This window comes from Scyliorhinus torazame, chromosome 22, assembly GCF_047496885.1.
Source record: "Scyliorhinus torazame isolate Kashiwa2021f chromosome 22, sScyTor2.1, whole genome shotgun sequence".
In the NCBI taxonomy this organism is placed as follows: Eukaryota; Metazoa; Chordata; class Chondrichthyes; order Carcharhiniformes; family Scyliorhinidae; genus Scyliorhinus; species Scyliorhinus torazame.
In genome coordinates, this window is record NC_092728.1 from 46,667,257 (window position 1) to 46,691,736 (window position 24,480).

General features: G+C 51.1%; 1 protein-coding gene across 1 annotated transcript in view; it reads left to right on the top strand.

Annotated features, from left to right (window-relative positions):
- The first annotated feature begins 19,280 nt into the window (after positions 1 to 19,280).
- Positions 19,281 to 24,480, top strand: part of LOC140399063 (ganglioside GM2 activator-like) — a 40,328-nt gene continuing 35,128 nt past the window's right edge. Inside the window, exon 1 of the mRNA XM_072488159.1 lies at positions 19,281 to 19,609. Within this exon, the coding sequence (XP_072344260.1) occupies positions 19,499 to 19,609 (111 nt within the window). The 5' untranslated portion in view covers positions 19,281 to 19,498. The remainder of the gene's footprint in view (positions 19,610 to 24,480) is intronic.

Sequence of the window (24,480 nt, forward strand, 5' to 3'; positions counted from 1 at the left end):
CCAGCTCCCCATCCACACTAGTGACCGCAAATACACTGCCTTCGAGGCAGATGGGCGGCTCTATCACTTCTTAAGGGTTCCCTTCGGTGACACCAACGGGGTCTCGGTCTTCCAGCGCAAAATGGACCGAATGGTTGACCGGTACGGTTTACGGGCAACATTCCCGTACCTCGATAATGTCACCATCTGCGGCCACGACCAGCAGGACCACGTCACCAACCTCCGAAAATTCCTCCAGACCGCAAAGATCCTTAACCTTACTTTCAACAAGCATAAATGTGTGTTTAGCACCGACCGCCTAGCCATCCTCAGCTACGTAGTGCGGAATGGAGTTATAGGCCCCGACCCTGAACGCATGCGCCCCCTTATGGAGTTCCCCCTCCCTCACTGCCCCAAGGCCCTGAAGCGCTGCCTAGGGTTTTTCAGTTACTACGCCCAGTGGGTCCACAACTACGTGGACAAGGTCCGTCCCCTGATCCAATCCACAGCTTTTCCCCTGTCGATAGAGGCCCGCCAGGCCTTCAGCCGCATCAAAGCAGACATTGCAAAGGCCACGATGCATGCCATCAACGAGTCCCTCCCCTTCCAGGTCGAGAGCGACGCGTCTGACGTAGCTCTGGCGGCCACCCTCAACCAAGCGGGCAGGCCCGTGGCCTTCTTCTCAATTACCCTCCATGCTTCCGAAATCCACCACTCCTCAGTCGAAAAGGAGGCCCAGGCCATAGTAGAAGCTGTGCGACATTGGAGGCATTACCTGGCCGGCAGGAGATTCACTCTCCTCACGGACCAACAGTTGGTGGCTTTCATGTTCGATAATGCACAGCGGGGCAAGATAAAAACGATAAGATCTTGCGGTGGAGTATCAAACTCTCCAGCTACAACTACGAGATCTTGTATCGTCCCAGGAAGCTAAATGAGCCTCCTGACGCCCTGTCCCGCGGCACATGTGCCACCGCACAAGTAGACCGCCTCTGAGCCCTCCACGAGGACTTCTGCCACCCGGGGGTCACTCGTTTTCCCACTTTATCAAGACCCGCAACCTGCCCCACTCCATCGAGGAGGTCAGGACTGCCACCAGGGACTGCCAAATCTGCACGGAGTGCAAACCGCACTTCTATCGGCCAGAGAAAGCGCACCTGATAAAGGCTTCCCGTCCCTTTGAACGCCTCAGCATGGACTTCAAAGGCCCTCCACTGACCGCAACACGTACTTCCTGAACGTGATTGACGAGTACTCCCGGTTCCCATTCGCCATCCCCTGCCCCGACATGACCGCAACCACCGTCATCAAGGCCCTCTATAGCATCTTTGCACTGTTCGGGTTCCCCGCCTACATACATAGTGATAGGGGGTCCTCCTTTATCAACGACGAACTGCGTCAATTCCTGCTCAGCAAGGGCATCGCCTCGAGCAGGACGACCAGTTACAACCCCCGGGGTAACGGACAGGTAGAGAGGGAGAACGGAACGGTCTGGAAGACCGTCCTACTGGCCCTACGGTCCAGGAATCTCCCAGTTTCCTGCTGGCAGGAAGTCCTCCAGGATGCCCTCTACTCCATCAGGTCACTGCTTTGTACCGCAACCAACCAGACACCTCACGAACATCTCCTTGTCTTCCCCAGGAAGTCCTCCTCTGGGACCTCGCTCACGACCTGGCTGGCAGCTCCCGGACCCATCCTGCTCCGAAAACACGTGCGGGCACACAAGTCGGACCCGTTGGTCAAAAGGGTCCACCTTCTCCACGCTAACCCCCAGTACGCCTACGTGGCGTACCCCGACGGCCGACAAGATACGGTCTCCCTACAAGACCTGGCGCCCGTCGGAACCCCACGCACACCCCAGCCACCAGTCCCACCCTCCCTTCCACCGCAGCACCTTACAGGAGGATCGGTCCTTCCGCCGGCCCCGTCTAGGCCCCCCCACCCACCGACGCACCCCGCAGGCGCTCCTTCCCAGGTCAACCGTTTTCCCCACCAGCGCCATCTAGGGGTGTTGAAGGTGCCACGGAGATCAAAGCCATGCTCCCGGAGTCACAGATGCCCGAGCCTCCACCGGAGTCACCACCGAAGCTCCGACGATCACAGAGGACGACGAGTGCCCCCGATCGACTGATTGCTTCATTTTAAATTGTAAATTTAAATCATAAATTGTAAATAATTATTAGAATTGTAAATAGTTACAAAACGCTGTACGGAGGAATTACGGTACCTCCATAACTAATTTTACCACATTGCCATGTTTGTAGTATCAGGTCACCACCCCCGCTGGACTCTTTTTTAACAGGGGATGAATGTGGTAGTAGAGGTATTACGGTATCTGGTAATGCTGGAACACCATTGGTAGAAACTGTATGGTTCCTATTGGTCAAGGTGTATGGTAGCTCCGCCCTGCTAGGCAGGGTATAAGAGCCCGTGCCGCCCCAGCAGCCTTCATTCTGTACCTGAGCTGCTGGGGGAAACATCTAACTTATTAAAGCTTTCAGTTGGACTACAACCTCGCTTTAGTGGTCATTGATTGTGCATCAAAGGGTCTGGCACATATCGGGATAAAGTGGGAATGAGTGAGTATAGTACCACTCACACGGTAATGTTAGAGAGCACCCAGAGTCAGTCTATGTTGGACAGAGCTGTGTGTACCACCAAGCATGGAGACAGTGCCTAGCTTGTATCCTTTACTGTATATTTGTGAATAGCTCTAAGAGTTAATAAAGATTTACAGTTAACATGCATATGTTTATAAAGACCCTCTAAAATAACCAACACTCTAGAACATTGACCCGTCAGCCCAAAGCCTCCTACTCTGTTCTCATGAAGTTCAGCAGAAGCTTGAGGAACGGTGAGGGCCTCATCGTTTGTTTAGGTATTTCAAAGTCTTCCAGACCCAACATCAAGTTTAATCATTTCAGGTCATGACCATTGCTCCCGTTTTTCAGTGAGGAGCTGCTGGTAATGATTCTGCTACCCACATTACACCCCTCCTAGAGCCAAATTTTGTTTCTAACTCTGTTCTGTTACAATCTCCACCAATGTTGCCAGACCTGTTGAATATTTCCAGCATTTTCTGTTTTTATTTCATATTTTCAGCATCTGCAGTATTTTACTTCTATAATAATTTTGAAGTGTTGTCTCTGTTGTAATGTCGGAAACGTGGCAGCCAATTTATGCATAGCAGGATCCCCAAAACAGTAATGTGATAAGGATCAGACAAATTGTCTTCAGTGAGATTGGCCAGTTTTGAGGAAAGGTCATTCTGTCAACTCAGGAATCTACCCTCCACTTTCGGTGGCAAAATGTGGAACAAAATAATGGGTAATTCTGCTATTTTCTTGTTCTGTGACACCCCTCCCCCCAACAATTTGTTTTCCTTTGCTCCTGACTAACTCAAGGAATACTGATGTTGACCATTAGATTTTCTTCAAGATTTTGTTGCTGTTCTCTGTTCATGCCTCTTAACAGTTTAGAATCATAGAGGTCTACAGCACAGTTTTTTGGTGCAACAGATCAAATTGTTATTTTAATGATGTATTCTGCCACAATAATTATTTAATTGCTCCCTCCTGCCTCCGTTTAGAACGCTCCTTTTAAATATGCTTGTTTATTTATTAATTCCGCAAAAAATGTTGAATCACCTAAAAGATTTTTTGCCTTTAAAATGACATTAGACCATTGATTTTTAGTTAATTTGCTAATCTGTCATTAAGGCGCAAGACTGTTGACTAATTCACTTCAAATATAATTGTTCCACAATCCATTTACTGGCAGTAGGAATGGCTATTTGGGCATCAGGTCTGCACTTATGTTGGGGGAACACTGCTCAGTCCAAATTATTATCTTCAAGACTTCCAATTTGTTCTGTAAAGTGGGCCGAAGACTATACAGTATGAAGCTCAGCTGTCGAATTGAGTTGCTGGAAAGCAAATAGTTAATTCAGGTTTCCAAACATCGAATGCAGGCTTTTAAGCAATTGAGTCATAATGTTATTATCCCGGAAATAAACACTTACTGAGTCACAACCAGGCCACAACCCCTCATATTTGTGTGGATCCTTTTGTTAAAAGGCTGTAAAATGGAGGGGAGAGGGGTTTGTAAAATTGGGAGCTGATCTGGATTAATTTTTCAGTACTTGTTGGGGATAATCAACACAAAAAGCAACAAGACCTTCTGTCAAGTGGGTCACTAAGAAGTAGAGTTCCACCTTGTATTTGGTAAATGATGTTGGGCAGAATCTTGTACCCGCCCACCGTGGCAAGGGGGCATTTAATCTGGCAGGAGGGTGGCGGTGGGGACCCCACTGCCTTTCCTGCCTCCACCCCATGGAGGGAAGGCCCACGGATGGCATTGCCTCCGGTCGCTAGTTGAGGCCCTCAAGTGTTCAATAAATGGAAGGTACCTGCTTTTACCCCACATCCTTTAAATCTTTATTGAACTATAATCTATTGATTTGAGACTTAAAATTACTAATTGATCCAGTATCATTTGCCATTTGCAGAAGTGAGTTCCGAACATCCACCTCCCTTTTTGTGTTGAGGTGTCTCCTCATGTCACCCCTGAAAGGTCTGGCTCTAAATGGTAGACTTGTCCTAGACTCCACGACCAGCAGAAATATTTTACCTTGATCTACCCTGTCTGTTCCACTGTCATGTGAGAGTACCTTTAAGAAATGGGTGTTTATTACTGCAGTGATGTCAGAGAGTGGGTGGAGCTGGGCTGTCTGTCAGCTTTTTACTTTTGTTTTAGGCTGTTTGCTGCAGGGTGTGTTTTAGTTTCATTTTCAATGTTGGAGCTGAAGACAGACGGAGCAGGTGTACTGTTGATCTCTCTGCCATGAAAAAACTATCTCTTGATCATTTGGTGAATTCAGAATTATAAATATTCTCAGTAGTGAATGTAAACCTAATGTGCTTCTGTTAAAAGGTATTTCTTCTGGATTTTGTTTGGGGAATTATTAAGCATTACTTAGTGTTGTATTCTTTGGGGGTTGTATTTGAATTAATGGTTGCTGAGATGTTCACTGTATGTTTTAAAAGGTTAACTTGAGTTCATAGAATAGACATTGTTTTGCTTTAAAAAATACTTTTCCATTTCTGCTGTACCACACCTGTAGAGTGGGCCGTGTGATCCCCATATCACAATCTATTAAAAGTTGTGGGTCAGGTGAACTCCATGATACACTTTTGGGTTCTCTAAACCCTGGCCATAATACTCTTAATATCTAGAAAACCCGAAGCAAATATCCCCATCCTCACTTTTGGAGCAGTCCGGTGCATCAGTACAAAAGACAAGTAGAAGTATTTGCAATCACCTTCAGCCAGGACTGCTGAATGGGTGATTAATCTCGGCCTCCTCTGGAGATTCTCAGCTTCACAGATGCCAGATTCAGCCAATTACGTCCATTCTACATGATATCAGGAAATGGCTTAACACACTGTGTGAGGATGAGTGTGTATGTATGTGGGCTAGGATGAGTGTGTGTGTGAGGATGTGTGCGAGGGTGAGGATGCGTGTGTGTGTGCACGAAGATGAGTGTGTGTGCAAATATGAGTGTGCGTGTGTGAGAACACGTCTGTGTGTGTGTGAAGATAGGTGTGTGAGAGAATATGTGTGTGTATGAGGGTGGGTGGGTGCGTGCTTGTGTGTGAACAAGTGTGTGTGGGTGAGGATGTGTCTGTGAGTGTGCGCGAAGGTGAGTGTGTGTGCATGCAAATATGAGTGTGTGTGTGTGAGGATATGTGTGTGTGTAGGAGGATGGGTGTACGTGTGTGTACGAGGATAGGTATGCGTGTGTGTACAAGTATATGTGTGGTTGAGGATGTGTGTGTGTGTTAGAATGTGAGTGTGTGTGTTAGGATGAATGTGTGTGTGTGTGTGTGAAGGTGAGTGTATGAGCGTGTGTGCATGTGTGTTTGAGGGCGAGTGTCTTTTTGTGAGACTGAGTGTGTGTGTGTGTGTGTGTGTGTGGTATTATAGGTATTACGGTACCTGAGAGGCTGAAGTACCATTGGTAGAACCTATACGCTTGCTATTGGCTAGAGAGTATAATAGCTCCGCCCTGATAGGCGGGGTATAAGAACCCATGCCGTCCCAGCAGCCCTCATTCTGTACCTGAGCTAATCTAGCTTATTAAAGCCTTCAGTTGTACTACAATCTCATTTTAGTGGTCATTGATCGTGCATCAATTCAATAAGCTAGATTTTAAGAAGAAAGGATGGAGCTCCGAATCAAGCTGGAGTGTCTGCAACTTAGCCCCCACGCGGCGAACTCAGCGGCGATCGTTAAGGACTGGCTGGCGTGTTTTAAAGGATTTCTTGAGACGGCAGAAAACGCACCCACGGGAGAGCAGAAACTGCACGTCCTGCACTCAAGGGTGAGCCCGGAGATCTACACCCTCATCGAGGAAGCGGAAGACTTCGATGCAGCAATAGAGCTGCTAAAAGGACACTCTATTCGTTCGGTAAACCAAGTCTACGCCCGGCATCTGCTTGCAACAAGACGACAAACCCCTGGGGAATCATTGGAGGAATTCTACCGTGCACTCCTGGTGCTGGGCAGAAGCTGTGGCTGCCCGCAAGTTTCGGCGAGCGACCACACGGAACTCTTAGTCCAGGACGCTTTTGTGGCAGGTATGCTTTCATCACAAATCCGCCAGCGCCTGTTAGAGAAAGACACCCTGGGTCTTAGGGAGGCACGGGCCCTTGCAGGCTCCCTGGACGTGGCCTCCAGGAACGCCCGCGCCTACGTTCCCGAACGTGCGGCAGCCCCCTGGGCAGCGTGGAACCCCGCAGCGGCCGACCCAGAGACTTCCCGCGTTCCCCCACAGGCCTGCGCTACAAGGCGGCCTGCCAACCCCGAGAGGCCCCGCTGCTACTTTTGCAGGCAGGCCAAGTGATGCGACCATCAATTCACTCGAAGACACGTGGAGAAGTAAACCGTGGTTTTAATCAGCTTAGAACTGAACCTGCCTGTGACCGGTACAACACTGATGGCGGCCCCACAGGTCAGCAGCACTTATACTTCCTGTAAAGGAGGTGGAGCCATGGGCGGATTTACGGATGGGAAGCTGGTGGTAAGCGGATTTCAGGTCTACCGTTGAGAAGACCCGGTACTGCACAATCTGGTTAACCATGTCAGATATGCGTGGGAGGAGGTACGCGTCGAGCTGCGTGTACCTGTTGATGGTCTGGCTGTAGTCCACGACCATTCGGTGTTTCTCCCCAGTTTTAACTACTACCACTGGAGCTCTCCAGGGGCTGTTGCTGGCCTCGATGATGCCTTCCCGAAGCAGCCGCTGGACTTCGGACCTGATGAAGGTCTTGTCCTGGGTGCTGCACCGTCTGCTCCTGGTGGCGACGGGTTTGCAATCTGGAGTTAGATTGGCAAAGAGGGAAGGTGGGTTGATCTTTAGGGTCGTGAGGCCGCACACGGTAAGGGGTGGTAAGGGCCCGCCCAATTTCAGAGTTAGGCTCTGGAGGTTACACTGGAAGTCCAGGCCGAGGATTAGTGCAGCGCAGAGGTTAGGGAGGGCGTAGAGGCGGAAGCCGTTGAATTCTACGCCCTGGACCGTGAGCGTGACCGTACAGTACCCCCGGATCGCTACGCAATGGGATCCGGAGGCCAGGGAGATTTTTTGTTTGGCGGGGTGTATCGTGAGGGAGCAGCGCCTTACCGTATCCGGGTGTATGAAGCTTTCGGTGCTCCCGGAGTCCAGCAGGCAGGAGGTCACGTGTCCGTCGACTTTCACGCTGGTGGATGCGTTGGTCAGGTTATGCGGCGAGACTGGCCGATTGACATGGAGGCGAGTCTTGGTTGGTCGTCACTGGTGTCGGATAATGGGGCGGCTGGTGAGCCCGGGTCCTGGAACGCTGGTGGTGCCCATGTGCTGAGGGGTAGACAAGATGGCGGCACCTGAAGATCTTGAGGGTTACAAAATGACGCGCCCATGGAACGCACGTTGCGGGGGTGGAACAAGTTGGCAGCACCCATGGAACGCACATGTTGCGCGGAGGGGAAGATGGCGACGCCCACTGGCTGCACGTAGTCTATGGGGGGGGGATGGCGGCGCCCATTGTCCATGACCGAGGGAGGTGGGGGCGATAGTGGCTACTGAGCGGGCCTGGCACACCGCGGCGAAGTGGCACTCCTTCCCGCAGGCTTTACAAAGGGCAGCGCGGGCCGGGCAGCATTGGCAGGGGTGCTCCTGTTGGCCGCAAAAATAACATTGGGGGCCCCTGGGGTTCGCTGGCTGGCATGCAGCGCAGGCATATTGGGTGGGCAGCGCCCCTGCTGGGGCGGCTGTCTGTGGGGTCCACGAAGCGTAGGAGGGGTGGGCCGCGCGGCAGGGGGTGTAGGACTGAACGTTGCGCAGGGCGACCGTCATGGAGAGCGCTAGCGTTTTAGTCTAAGCGAGGTCACGCTTGGCCCCTTCTAGGAGCCGCTGGCGTATGAGATCTGACCCAATTCCAGTCACAAAAGCATCCCGCATAAGGAGGTCTGAGTGTTCCGTGGCCGTAACGGCCTGACAGTCACAGTCCCGGACTAGTGGGAGTCGGGCCCGCCAGAAGTCTTATATGGACTCACCAGGGAGTTGAGAGCGAGTGGCGAGTGCGTGCCTGGCGAAGAGCGTGTTGGTTTTCTGTGCGTAGTTGTCCTTCAGTAGAGCCGTGGCTTCAGCGTAGTTCAGCGCGTCCTGGATTAACGGAAAGACTTTGGAGCTCAACCTGGAATATAAAATGTGAATCTTCTGAGCCTCCGGAACAGGGGTTGGTGCCGCGTTGATATACGCCTTGAAGCAAGCTAGCCAGTGCTGGAAGTCCTTTCTGGCGTCGCTTGAGTGTGGATCCAGCTGCAGGCGATCCGGTTTGACACGGAGGTCCATCCTTAGAAACTGATAGCAATAAATTGAGGCACGATCAATTGGACAAAGACGATAGTTGAATCCAACTGAGGCTTTATTGCTGTCAGATGTGTGGCCTCCCACAGATGCTGGCGAAATGGCTGCTGGCTGGAGGACACGCATATTTATACCCCGCCTCCTGGGCGGAGCCAGCTGGCAGGGACTACCGGCGAACCTGTAGTACAGGTCCTACCGGCGAACCTGTAGTACAGGTCCTACCATACATCACCTAATACAGGTGCAACAGTGGTTTACCACAGTTGGATGCCTTTCTCTTTTAATTTTGTTATCGCCTACCTTCTTAGTTGTCTGAGGCTGTGGATAGATTGGAGACTTGGGCACAAAAATGGCAGATGGAGTTTAATCCGGACAAATATGAGATTATGCATTTTGGAGGATCAAGGTATGAATTATACTGTAAATGGCAGAACCCTTAGGAACATTAATATACAGAGGGATCTGGACGTACAGGTCCACAGTTCCTAAAAGTGGTAACACAGGTGGCCAAGGCGATTAAGAAAGCATATGGAATGCTTGCCTTCATCAGCCAGGGCATTGACTACAGGGGTTGGGAAATCATGTTGCAGCTGAAAACCTTGGTTAGGCCGCATTTGGAGTATTGCGTGCAGTTCTGGTCATCACATTATCAGAAGGACATGGAAGCTTTGGAAAGAGTGCAAAGGTTCACCAGGGTGTTGCCTGGTCTCAAGGGTGTTAGTTATGAGGAGAGGTTGAATAAACTAGGATTGTTTTCACTGGAAAGATGGAGGCTGAAGGGAGGCCTGGTAGAGGTCTACAAAATTATGAGATGCATAGACAGAGTGGACAGTCAGAGGCTTTTTCCAAGGGTGGAAATGCCAATTACAAGAGGGCACAGGTTGAAGGTGAGAGGGGGAATGTTTAAAGGAGATGTGCTGGGTACGTTTTTCACGCAGAGAGTCGTGGGTGTCTGGAATGCGCTGCTACCAGCCTCCCCGAACAGGCGCCGGAATGTGGCGACTAGGGACTTTTCACAGTAACTTCATTTTGAAGCTTACTTGTGACAATAAGCGATTTTCATTTTCATTTCATAGAGGATGTGGTGGAAGCAGGCACATTAGCAACATTTAAGAGGCATCTGGATGGGTACATGAATAGGGAGGAAATAGAGGGTTACAGACCGAGTAAGGGCAGAAGGTTTGGATTTAGTTAGGACAGCATGGTCGGCACGGGCTTGGAGGGCTGAAGGGCCTGTTCCTGTGCTGTACTTTTCTTTGTTCTTTGTTCTTTTTGTGAAGTATAGCTCTTGCCCTATAGGAGCATGAACTAGTTAAGTATCACATTAAATTCTTTTCAGAATACCTCCCATTGACCTTTTAATCCATCAACAGGTTTTTCCAGTTTACTGTGGACAATCTCTGTTCTATCATATTGAAAGTCCGCCTTATAGAATTTACAGTGCAGAAGGAGGCCATTCGGCCCATCGAATCCGCACCGTCTCTTGGAAAGAGCACCCTACCAAAGGTCCACACCTCCACCCTATCCCCATAACCCAGTGACCCCACCCAACACAAAGGGCAATTTTGGACACTAAGGGCAATTTATCATGGCCAATCCACCTAACCTGCACATCTTTGGACTGTGGGAGGAAACCGGAGCACCCGGAGGAAACCCACGCACACACGGGGAGGATGTGCATATTCCACGCAGACAGTGACCCAAGCCGGAATCGAACCTGGGACCCTGGAGCTGTGAAGCAATTGTGCTATCCACAATGCTACCGTGCTGCCTTCTCCAAACCTAGAATCTTACTAGCTGTTTCACGTTTATCCTTTACAAATATTACTGCTCACGATTCCAGGATCATCTTTCCCACACCACTCCTTCAATCATGTGTGTGGTGATATGCATCACTGTATATACACAAGGGGTTAATGTAAATACACTACAATTAAGTAACCACTAGAGGGAGCACCAGAGATGTCATGACATGCAGACATACAGCCAATGGGTCATTACAACAGGACACACCCAATGGGTAATGAGGACACCCAGAGGTGGCATTACCACAAGGGGGCACTTCACAACCCATATAAAAGGACAGGGCACACATGCTCTGCCCCTTTCCACAGACAGACATCTAGAGAGTACATCAGGGTTGATCAGCAGCATCACACCCAACACGTGGCTTAGAGGAGGCTGGTAAACTCATTTAAGAACTGTTAATAGTTCAATATACATGTTGAACTCATTTCATAATCTGGAGCTTCCTTTGTCAAAGCTTACATCAAGGAAGCAGCTTATGCTACACGAAGCAGCATAACACAACATGATAACACATGATAACATAACATGTTACATCTATTTAGTTCAACTCAGCAAGATTCGTGACAACTAGCAACCGAACCCAGGCACAATGATCGAGATTCTGGTTCATAATCCACTCAGGTACCACGGCAATCTCAGTGCCAACTGGCGTGCATTCAAGCAACGATTTCAGCTTTACATGGAAGCATCCGACCTAAATGGTGTGGCCGATGCTGAGAAGATTGCTCTTCTACTCACCATTGCGGCTGAACATGCAACAGAGATCTCCCGCTCCTTTGAATACTCCAAAGGGCAGGAGAGAACGCAATTCCAGACAGTCCTGGATAAATTTGAAAGCTACTGCGAGGTAAACACAAAAGAAATCGGTACAACTGGCACCAATACTCACCACGAGGCAGAGGTAGGTTTGCAACAGAAGCAAACGGCAATTTTGATTGGCAGCCATCTTGCAGGGATCCAGCCGGCCCGGTCCGCACGTGCGCAGTTCCCTGGAAGACGCAAACCGGCAAAACAGTGTTTTGCGCGTGCGCGAAAAGCCGCGCATGCGCGGTTGTGAAAAGAGAGCAGAGTACAGGAAAAGCGATTTGCGCATGCGCAATCCATTCCGACGCTTTACATCACGAGCGTCATGACGTCAGAGGCCCCCCCGGACCACGCCCACTTAAAGGGGAAATGTCGGAAAATTAAAAAGATGAATTTTAAAGCTGCAAAACACCAATCTTTCACCTCGAAAGACAGAACAATGCCTGAACTTCTACCAGTAGTTGCAAATATCCTCCGCAGAACCCTGAAACAAGCAGGTAGCACCGTCCAAAGAGGTGATTTGGTCCTTGACGACTACTATTCAGACGATGATTTCTTCCTTGGACAAAGAGAGCGCAATGACAATATCGAAACAAAAGAAGGTAATTGGTTTATCGAAGACTACAACTCAGACATGGCTGAGTTATTCGGGTATGCTGATCGCAGCATCAGCAACATGGTTGCAAAGCTCAACACGACTCTACTCATGGTAGATTAATCCAATACCATGATGCCATGGCAGATTGTTAATACATTGGATGACAGCAACCTGTCAAATACCCACAAAGAAGATGAAGCCCACAGAGAGCGGCCTGATGTCACACAAAAAGTGGTCCACACACCACGAAGAGTCCCCGACTCCACATAGAGAGCGATGAAAGACTCCACAGCGAGACCACTGCACAACTCCGTTGAGAGCGCACAGATCGACTCCACAGTGAGACCAGTGCACGACTCCACACAGGGAACGATGCCAGACTCCACAGAGAGAGCAATACAAGCCTCCACAGTGAGCTCATTGACAGACTCCACAATGGGAGCAACTCAAGACTCCAAAGCGCAGTCCATGCATGAACAAGACCATGAAGGTCTATCCACCTTATCTGAGCAACCAGCAGCAGATGATGCAAGTCTGCCACGCTCACGTGAACAACAGAAAGACTATGACAGTCTACCCAGATTACTTGAGCCACCAGGAGAAGACTCTGACAGTCTACCCAGCTCATCTAACCAACAAGAAGACACTGCAGGCCTACCCACTGTATGTGAGACAAGTGACGAATGCATCACAATTCCCATCCAAGATGTGCAACATCACAGCGAGACTGACAGCTCTCAGCTCGTATGCACAGAGGCACTCGACAATCCAAGTGAAACTACTCGTGAGTCCAGTGCGACCACGTCAATTTAAACCTCATCCTCGCGAGCCTCTCCACAAGCAAATGAAATCTGGAATATTTTGACTCCAGACGAGGAGCATAAAGAAACCAAAGATGATTCAAGTGAACCTGAAATGACTCCGACAGAGGACCATCAAGAAACCAAAGATGATTCAGGTGAACCAGAACGGACTCCAGACGGGGAGCATCAACAAGCCAAAGATGATTCAAGTGAACCGGTCATGACTCCAGACGGGGAGCACCAAGGAATCAGAAACGGCACGCTCAATGAAACAGCAGATGCCTTTGTGAAGGACTCGAATTCTCCACTCGGAATGGTCATTGAGCGCAACAAAAACACAACAACAAAACCTACAACAACAACACAGACAACAACAAGAAGCGTACCAAAGGCACCAACGTCAACAACAAGCACAACAAAACCAACAACACTGGACCAATGACTGGTACGACATGGTACAACTCTGCAAATGCAGGACACTGTAACAGCACAGCTCAAGACAATGGCAAGTGTGCAAACATACCATTGCATGATAACGCATCTTACAAATTCACGTTTACTACACTACAAACAAGCAGACCAGCTTTCAAGGCAGCTGACATACGGCATCAATACCGCAAACACAGACACCAGTCCAGGTCAGACAGGAAAGGTGACATCAAGAATCGCTACCACAAGCATCGAAAAAAAAAGAGTCCAAATCTGACAACAAAGTGATTTGACCATTTGAACACCTCATGATGACTTCTTGGTTCCTTAAGCACAGGGCCACTGATGGCGTTCACAAGGAATTGGCAACATCAACATCGACACTTCAATAACAAAACAAGAAAGCCACTCGACCGTATAAATTCATGAACTTTGGACTCATAAATATTATTTGGTATTGTATAATCAGCATTGTCATTAAGACTTGTACATGTCATCACTTATCTACCTATTTTGTTCAATTTTCTTTAACAAAGTACAGAAAATATGTAACACAAAAAAGGGGGGATGTGGTGAAATGCATCACTGTATATACACAAGGGGTTAATGTAAATACACTACAACTAAATAACCACTAGAGGGAGCACCAGAGATGTGATGACATGCAGACATACAGCCAATGGGTAATTACAACAGGACATAACCAATGGGTAATCAGCACACCCAGAGGTGGCATTACCACAAGGGGGCACTTCACAACCCATATAAAAGGACAGGGCACACATGCTCTGCCTCTTTCCACAGACTTACATCCAGAGAGTACATCAGGGTTGATCAACAGCATCACACCCAGCACGTGGCTTAGAGCAGGTTTAGAGCAGGCTACGGTAGCACGGTAGCATAGTGGTTAGCACAATTGTATCACAGCTCCAGGGTCCTAAGTTCGATTCCCGGCTTGGGTCACTGTCTGTGCGGAGTCTGCACGTTCTCCCCGTGTGTGCGTGGGTTTCCTCCGGGTGCTCTGGTTTCCTCCCACAGTCCAAAGATGTGCAGGTTAGGTGGATTGGCCATGCTAAATTGTCCTTATTGTCCAAAATTGCCCTTAGTGTTGGGTGGGGTTACTGGTTTATGGGGATAGGGTGGAGGTGTGGTTTTGGGTAGGGTGCTCTTTCCAAGAGCCAGTGCAGACTCGATGGGCCTTTTCTGCGATGTAGACTTCTGATTCTATGACGAGAGTCAAGGATCATGGATGGGCACACAGGAAACTCTTGTACTGGAAGACCAACGTAGCTGATGCGACCATCAATTCACATGAGACAGAGAGTTGAAGTGAACAGTGGCTTTAATCAACTAGAACAGTGCCTGCCTGCGATTGCTCTGCACTGAGAGCCGCCTCCAGGATAGCTGCTCTATATACCTCTCCTCACAAGGGCGGAGCCAGGGGCAGAGCCCACAAGGGCACCAACATGATACAAGCGGTGTAATACAGTACAATGATCCATAGGTGTAGCCCACATGGGCAACAGCATAGTACAATGTAATACAGTGGTGAACGGTTACCATAATACGTTCACCACAGTAGCGACCTGCAGCACTGCAGACTCCCTGGAGACCCTTAGTGGACCCCCAGGGGTCCATAGAACCCAGTTTGGGAACCCCTGCCCTACAGCAACACCATTATGGGTTCACCCTTACTCTGCACACTATTGGACAGATTCACTCCATTCTGAACTCATACCTGTCCAGAGGTGTCCCAGTCTTTTGTGTGTCAGATAGTCCAACTCACACTCCAGTGCAATGACTCTCAGCGGGAGAGATGAAGAGATCCAAGACGGAGACATTTATGGGAAATGTGTTGGCTCGGGACAGTCTCACTCAGCACAAACTCCCACAAATCGCAGTCCAGCCACACAACCTGCTCCGTCATATCTGAATCTAGATTATTTATATTATTTACATTGAGTTTGTGGTTTGTTATAATTCTTCTTTCTTTTTCCACGCACTAATTAAAACACTGAAGAGAAATGTTAAATACTTACTGCCTCAAGCAGGAAGGAACAACTAGAAGGACGGAATTAGAAGGAGTTAGAAATTACTTTGTAGGAACATAGGATTTAGGAACAGGATTAGGCATTCAGCCCTTCCAGCCTGGTCTGCCATTCAATAAGATCATGGTTGATATGGTGGTGGCCTCAACCCTACTTTCTTGTCTGCCCTCCCATGACCTTTGACTCTCTTGTCATTGAGTCAGAGGTCTACAGCGCAGAAAAGGCTCTATGGTCCATCGTGTCTACGCCAGTAAAAATCAACCACCTAACTACTCTAATCCCATTTTCCAGCACTTCGGCCACAGCCTTGCAAGCCTTGGCTTCATGAGTGTACATCTAAATAGTTCGTCAATGTAATGAGGGTCTCAGTCACCACCACCCTTTCAGACAGTGAGTTCCAAAGTCCCCCCATCCTCTGGGTGAAAATGTTTCTCCTCACATACCAGCAAAACCTCGTGCCCCTTATCTTAAATTCACGCTCTGCCTGAAACTCCTTGGTCTTCCAGTGCAAGAGTTGTCAACTCAACATTCCAGGACAATGTACTGAGGGTCGTACTACAGCTGGGCGCAGCCACCACAAAGGATCAATGGGGAACAGACACTATCTAAGGTCCACCTGCCATAGTACACTGAGGGTCTGGCAACTGTCTAAAACCTCTTGGGTGGTCTCCTTGTTATGGATGGCTGCCACATACTATATGGGAAGAAGTTGAACTCGATCGGGTCAAGAGACTCCAGGGAGGACCACAGAAACTCTTTAAGGTTGTCTTATAAACATGCCTGAAGAGGTCAAACACCCCCACAGGCTTGTGGGAGACCCTGGCTTGTGAACGACCAAAATGGAGAAGTTTTGTTTGGGAAGGTACCGAACATCAAGAGACATCATCAGGATCCTGCAGAGGTGAAATCGAGGCACCGGACGCACAGCCTCCAAAATATTCCATCTTCGCAACCATTCAATCACATGCTACCCCACATATGGTAGAGTCTGCACATCATGCATTGGAATAACCAGATATTTCAGACCCATCAAACTGGAGTGAAAACATCCTCAATCCCCGAGGGCTGCCTAGGGAGGAGATGGGAAAGACGTTGAGCTGTATTGCACTTTCAGTATTGTCCAATTTGAACTGTTAGGGAATGTTATTTTACAAATATTTACAAATGAAGTACATTTTTGGAAATAAAAGATTTGAAGTATTTGTCTGCCGTTACATACGTTGGTAAGTAAAATATCAAGCAGAGTGAAAAGGTGACTCCTTGCAAAACCTGATGATCCAGGGTGTTGCTCAACTCTCCCATCTTGGTACCACATAGACACATATGGATCAGGTCTCTCACATGGAAGCGTGTGGACTTTTACCTCATGAGAGTTACTGTGATTGACAGCTCAGATCTAAGAGAGAGCCAGGGAGCAGGCAGTGCACAGAGTGGAGGAATAGAAAAACCTGAATGGGAGACAGAGAGCATTCAGGAGGGAAATGGATAAACGCGCAAATGTGTTTCACACACTAGGGAATTGAACTTAGAGTAAAAGCTAATGGGTGGGATTCTCCGTCCTGTAGCCATCTGACATGGCCACTTCCAACTAAGCACAGAGCAACTCGCAAAGACTGATGGGTAAAATGGACAAGCCAAGAGTCAGGCAGGTTCTGAGCCTGAAATGCATATTTGTCAGCAAAGTCCAGACGGTATCGAAGCCCCGTCCCATTAGCATGATAATCAGGCCGATTAGCAGGTGATGGCCCATCTCCCCCAACACAAAGGACTGGTACTCCAGCTACCGGGACAGTCCCAGGCATTTCGGCGCCACTCCCTGTCCAAGGGAAACACAAACAACAGGGTCAATGACCACTCGAGACACGCCCAGTCACCCAGATCCCCGCCCACTTATTTGCTAAGGAATCGAACAGAGTGATCAGGGATCACCCAATTAGTGACGCCCAAAGCGAAGGACCGCCCAAAAAACGCGAAAGCCCCCCCAAGTTAAAGGAAGAGTTCGCCATATGCTCGCTCTCTTTTGGCCTTGGTACCCTGGTTACGGCCATTGCCAACTGCAGCAACACCAGAAGCAAGTTCGAGTTCAACGCCCACTACCAGAAGGACGAGCCCAGCCGAGCAGCAGTTACCACTTCGAACCCAAGAGATCCTGAACAGCGGCCATTGTTTCCTGACCTAAACCGGGTGCTCCAAGTTAAGTACAGGTTGTCTTAGTAATAGGTGTAGTTAACTAGTAGTGTATGTTGCATGATTGACTGTCTGTAAATAAAGTACCCTTGACCTTGAACTAACTAACTGATGTTTGGCTCTTTGATCGATAGCCGGTTGAAACTTGTGGTGGTATCATTCGATACCTGGCGACTCTAAGCATTCGGACATAGACAATATCGAAAGAAGGTAAATTCACTGATTGCACTAATTGGAACAGAGTCAGAGTAAAGAGAAAACGCACAACAGTCCAGCGATACCTGAATTGGGAAACGTGATCGGGTGGAGAATCGCCCGTCAACTGAAAATTGAGGCCGATGCCTGCCGCTCGACGGAATACCCTGCTCCAGTGCCTCGGCAGTGCCGTGAATGTGTTCCACGCTGCATGCGGCGTAGGCATGCAAATTGTACAGTAAACGTCATTGGCATTCATTAACAGGCCCAGCCCAGTAATTTCCAGGCCCCTCGCGATGCTCCGCCTCCGCCAAGAGAAATTACCGATGGCGAGGTTATTGGTAGTATTTAAAATCGGGAAACAAACACCGTGAATTTCCATGGTGGAATTTTATGTAGATTTTTAATTTATGAATTTATATGTTTAAATCTGTCCGATTATTATCAACATTAGCATGTGAATGCTGAAACCTTTGTTTGACATTCCTCTGATTTGAGTGGAGGCATCAAACCATTTGGTATAAACTGATTGACAGCAGTGTTAAATTCCTATCAGAGGAAAATTAAAAGATCATTAAAAAAATTTTTTTTTAAGAGTACCCAATTATTTGTTTTCCAATTAAGGGGCAATTTAGCGTGGCCAATTCACCCAACCTGCACATTCCTGGGCCATGGGGGCGAGACCCACGCAGACACAGGGAGAATATACAAACTCCACACGGACAGCGACCCGGGGCCGGGATCGAACCCGGGTCTCCAGCGCTGCAGGCGGCAGTGCTAACCACTGCACCACCATGCCACCCCATCAAAAGATCACTTAAAGCAATCATTTGCGCATTTTGTTTTTAGTAACTGCTGCGCCGTACGTTTTGACCTTATAGCTTCTCGGGCATTTTGCTAAATTGATTAATTTACTTTGGAACAGAGGAGCTGAAGGGAGATTGAAGGGAGGTGTATAAAATTATGAGGGCCCTAGGTAGGAAAGACTTATTTCCCATAGCTAAGAAGGCAATAACCAGGGGTTGAACTAATTGATACGAGGATTGGAGGTGAGAAACACTTTCATCAGACTGGGTGGGGGTCTGTAGTTCACTGCCTATAAGGGAGGTAGAGACAGAAGCCCTCATCGCATTTAAATTGTGCTCGACTATGCACTTGAGTTGCTGTAATCTTCAGGGCTGGGAACCAAGAGCTGGATAGCGGGTCTCGGTTAGTTTGCTCTTTTCTGCCCAGCACCGATATTGTGGGCCAAATGGCCTCAATCTGTGCTGTGCATTTCTATGATTTTTTTAAATGAATCTTCTAGAAGGGAAAGAAAAGAGTAAAATAAGAATACTCTGGACTGTTTTTCCCTTTTGCTTGCTATACTGGACAGAACGATCAGCTGAGATCTAACCAGTGCTTTGTGCTCTTTGGGAAGATGGCCCTCCTGTCCACAGAGGGCGAAGGAGTGCATCTACACGAGCACTTTAAGCAGAAGGAGTGCCTCCTCCAGCTCACTCTACAATCTTTGTGATTTATTTGTAACCACTTCCTGCTTTTGCTGGACAGACCGTTTGAATGTTTTATCAGGCGCTGTGTCAGTGTTTGTGAAGACTCACTCACCCTGACTGCAAGACCTTTCTTGGGGATTTGCTACGTTTTACAGGGACGCTGATGTAGCCAGACTTTTCTTTTAATTTTAGTGTCAGGTTTTCTCCTGCATTCTTCCACGCAGATCTTTAATACAGGGATCAGTGCGATGAAGGTCATTTTTATATTCTTCATTTGTTTGGGATGTGGCTCTACATCTCAAGCAGATAAAGGGAAAACATTCCACACCTGGAGATCAAACAACAACAGCCCACGACTGGTAGGTCCTTTTATATGTTTCAGTGGTCAGACACACACAGCTGCTTCAGGACAACAACAACTTACATCTATATAGCAACTTTGCGGAATGAAATGTCCCAAGGCTCCTGACAGGACGTTTATTTGACATAATTTTATACGGACCACGAGATATTAGGGCAGATTACCAAAATCTTAGTCAAAGATTTAAGTTTTAAGGGAAGTCTTAAAGGAGAAAATGGATGAATTAGGTTCAGGGAGAGAAGCTGACGGCACGGGCGCTAAAGGTGGAGCGATTTAAAATCCGGAATCCTCAAGAGAGCAGAATTAGAGGAGCACGGATATCTCGGGGAGTTGCGGGCCTGGAGGTTACAGGGATATGGGAAGGTGTTTGGGGGGGGGGGGGGGGGGGGAGACCTGCGCTGTCAGAGAGGAGTATTGGGGGAGCCCTGCGCTGTCAGAGAGGAGTATTGGGGGGAGGAGCCCTGCTCTGTCAGAGAGGAGTATTGGGGAGGGGCCCTGCGCTGTCAGAGAGGAGTATTGGGGGGAGGAGCCCTGCGCTGTCAGAGAGGAGTATTGGGGGGAGCCCTGCGCTGTCAGAGAGGAGTATTGGGGGGAGCCCTGCGCTGTCAGAGAGGAGTATTGGGGGGAGCCCTGCGCTGTCAGAGAGGAGTATTGGGGGGAGCCCTGCGCTGTCAGAGAGGAGTATTGCGGGGAGCCCTGCGCTGTCAGAGAGGAGTATTGGGGGGAGCCCTGCGCTGTCAGAGAGGAGTATTGGGGACGAGCCCTGTGCTGTCAGAGAGGAGTATTGGGGGGAGCCCTGCGCTGTCAGAGAGGAGTATTGCGGGGAGCCCTGTGCTGTCAGAGAGGAGTATTGGGGGGAGCCCTGCGCTGTCAGAGAGGAGTATTGGGGAGGAGCCCTGTGCTGTCAGAGAGGAGTATTGGGGGGAGCCCTGCGCTGTCAGAGAGGAGTATTGGGGGGAGCCCTGTGCTGTCAGAGAGGAGTATTGGGGGGAGCCCTGCGCTGTCAGAGAGGAGTATTGGGGAGGAGCCCTGCGCTGTCAGAGAGGAGTATTGCGGGGAGCCCTGCGCTGTCAGAGAGGAGTATTGGGGGGAGCCCTGTGCTGTCAGCGAGGAGTATTGGGGAGGAGCCCTGTGCTGTCAGAGAGGAGTATTGCGGGGAGCCCTGCGCTGTCAGAGAGGAGTATTGGGGACGAGCCCTGTGCTGTCAGAGAGGAGTATTGGGGGGAGCCCTGCGCTGTCAGAGAGGAGTATTGCGGAGGAGCCCTGCGCTGTCAGAGAGGAGTATTGGGGGGAGCCCTGCGCTGTCAGAGAGGAGTATTGGGGGGAGCCCTGCGCTGTCAGAGAGGAGTATTGGGGGGAGCCCTGCGCTGTCAGAGAGGAGTATTGCGGAGGAGCCCTGCGCTGTCAGAGAGGAGTATTGGGGGGAGCCCTGCGCTGTCAGAGAGGAGTATTGGGGGGAGCCCTGCGCTGTCAGAGAGGAGCATTGGGGAGGAGCCCTGCGCTGTCAGAGAGGAGTATTGGGGAGGAGCCCTGTGCTGTCAGAGAGGAGTATTAGGGGGAGCCCTGCGCTGTCAGAGAGGAGTATTGGGGGGAGCCCTGCGCTGTCAGAGAGGAGTATTGGGGGGAGCCCTGCGCTGTCAGAGAGGAGTATTGGGGGGAGCCCTGCGCTGTCAGAGAGGAGTATTGGGGAGGGGCCCTGCGCTGTCAGAGAGGAGTATTGGGGAGGAGCCCTGCGCTGTCAGAGAGGAGTATTGGGGAGGAGCCCTGCGCTTTCAGAGAGGGGTATTGGGGAGGAGCCCTGCGCTTTCAGAGAGGGGTATTGGGGGGAGCCCTGCGCTGTCAGAGAGGAGTATTGGGGGAGCCCTGCGCTGTCAGAGAGGAGTATTGGGGGAGCCCTGCGCTGTCAGAGAGGTGTATTGGGGGGGAGCCCTGCGCTGTCAGAGAGGAGTATTGGGAGGAGCCCTGCGCTGTCAGAGAGGAGTATTGGGGAGGAGCCCTGCGCTGTCAGAGAGGAGTATTGGGGAGGAGCCCTGCGCTTTCAGAGAGGGGTATTGGGGGGAGCCCTGCGCTGTCAGAGAGGAGTATTGGGGGGAGCCCTGCGCAGTCAGAGAGGAGTATTGGGGGGAGCCCTGCGCTGTCAGAGAGGAGTATTGGGGGGAGCCCTGCGCTGTCAGAGAGGAGTATTGGGGGAGCCCTGCGCTGTCAGAGAGGAGTATTGGGGGGAGGAGCCCTGCGCTGTCAGAGAGGAGTATTGGGGGGAGCCCTGCGCTGTCAGAGAGGAGTATTGGGGGGAGCCCTGCGCAGTCAGAGAGGAGTATTGGGGGGAGCCCTGCGCTGTCAGAGAGGAGTATTGGGGGGAGCCCTGCGCTGTCAGAGAGGAGTATTGGGGGAGCCCTGCGCTGTCAGAGAGGAGTATTGGGGGGAGGAGCCCTGCGCTGTCAGAGAGGAGTATTGGGGGGAGCCCTGCGCTGTCAGAGAGGAGTATTGGGGAGGAGCCCTGCGCAGTCAGAGAGGAGTATTGGGGGGAGCCCTGCGCTGTCAGAGAGGAGTATTGGGGGGAGCCCTGCGCAGTCAGAGAGGAGTATTGGGGGGAGCCCTGCGCTGTCAGAGAGGAGTATTGGGAAGAGCCCTGCGCTGTCAGAGAGGAGTATTGGGGGAGCCCTGCGCTGTCAGAGAGGAGTATTGGGGGGAGGAGCCCTGCGCTGTCAGAGAGGAGTATTGGGGGGAGCCCTGCGCTGTCAGAGAGGAGTATTGGGGAGGAGCCCTGCGCAGTCAGAGAGGAGTATTGGGGGGAGCCCTGCGCTGTCAGAGAGGAGTTTTGGGGAGGAGCCCTGCGCTGTCAGAGAGGAGTATTGGGGGGAGCCCTGCGCTGTCAGAGAGGAGTATTGGGGGGAGCCCTGCGCTGTCAGAGAGGAGTATTGGGGGGAGCCCTGCGCTGTCAGAGAGGAGTATTGGGGAGGAGGAGCCCTGCGCTGTCAGAGAGGAGTATTGGGGGGGGAGGAGCCCTGCGCTGTCAGAGAGGAGTATTGGGGGGAGCCATGCGCTGTCAGAGAGGAGTATTGGGGGGAGCCCTGCGCTGTCAGAGAGGAGTATTGGGGGGAGCCCTGCGCTGTCAGAGAGGAGTATTGGGGACGAGCCCTGCGCTGTCAAGAGAGGAGTATTGGGGACGAGCCCTGCGCAGTCAGAGAGGAGTATTGGGGGGGGGAGCCCTGTGCTGTCAGAGAGGAGTATTGCGGGGAGCCCTGCGCTGTCAGAGAGGAGTATTGGGGGGAGCCCTGTGCTGTCAGAGAGGAGTATTGGGGGGAGCCCTGTGCTGTCAGAGAGGAGTATTGGGGGGAGCCCTGCGCTGTCAGAGAGGAGTATTGGGGGGAGCCCTGCGCTGTCAGAGAGGAGTATTGGGGGGAGCCCTGTGCTGTCAGAGAGGAGTATTGGGGGGAGCCCTGCGCTGTCAGAGAGGAGTATTGGGGGAGCCCTGTGCTGTCAGAGAGGAGTATTGGGGAGGAGCCCTGCGCTGTCAGAGAGGAGTATTGCGGGGAGCCCTGCGCTGTCAGAGAGGAGTATTGGGGGGAGCCCTGCGCTGTCAGAGAGGAGTATTGGGGGGAGCCCTGTGCTGTCAGAGAGGAGTATTGGGGGGAGCCCTGCGCTGTCAGAGAGGAGTATTGGGGAGGAGCCCTGCGCTGTCAGAGAGGAGTATTGGGGACGAGCCCTGCGCAGTCAGAGAGGAGTATTGGGGGGGGAGGATCCCTGCGCTGTCAGAGAGGAGTATTGGGGGGGAGCCATGCGCTGTCAGAGAGGAGTATTGGGGGGAGCCCTGCGCTGTCAGAGAGGAGTATTGGGGGGAGCCCTGCGCTGTCAGAGAGGAGTATTGGGGACGAGCCCTGCGCTGTCAGAGAGGAGTATTGGGGAGGAGGAGCCCTGCGCTGTCAGAGAGGAGTATTGGGGAGGAGGAGCCCTGCGCTGTCAGAGAGGAGTATTGGGGGGGAGGAGCCCTGCGCTGTCAGAGAGGAGTATTGGGGGGAGCCCTGCGCTGTCAGAGAGGAGTATTGGGGAGGAGCCCTGCGCTGTCAGAGAGGAGTATTGGGGACGAGCCCTGCGCTGTCAGAGAGGAGTATTGGGGACGAGCCCTGTGCTGTCAGAGAGGAGTATTGGGGGAGCACTGTGCTGTCAGAGAGGAGTATTGGGGGGAGCCCTGCGCTGTCAGAGAGGAGTATTGGGGGGAGCCCTGCGCAGTCAGAGAGGAGTATTGGGGGGAGCCCTGCGCTGTCAGAGAGGAGTATTGGGGGGAGGAGCCCTGCGCTGTCAGAGAGGAGTATTGGGGGGAGCCCTGCGCTGTCAGAGAGGAGTATTGGGGAGGAGCCCTGCGCTTTCAGAGAGGAGTATTGGGGGGAGCCCTGCGCAGTCAGAGAGGAGTATTGGGGGGAGCCCTGCGCTGTCAGAGAGGAGTATTGGGGGGAGCCCTGCGCTGTCAGAGAGGAGTATTGGGGGAGCCCTGCGCTGTCAGAGAGGAGTATTGGGGGGAGGAGCCCTGCGCTGTCAGAGAGGAGTATTGGGGGGAGCCCTGCGCTGTCAGAGAGGAGTATTGGGGAGGAGCCCTGCGCAGTCAGAGAGGAGTATTGGGGGGAGCCCTGCGCTGTCAGAGAGGAGTATTGGGGGGAGCCCTGCGCAGTCAGAGAGGAGTATTGGGGGGAGCCCTGCGCTGTCAGAGAGGAGTATTGGGGGGAGCCCTGCGCTGTCAGAGAGGAGTATTGGGGGAGCCCTGCGCTGTCAGAGAGGAGTATTGGGTGGAGGAGCCCTGCGCTGTCAGAGAGGATTATTGGGGGGAGCCCTGCGCTGTCAGAGAGGAGTATTGGGGGGAGCCCTGCGCTGTCA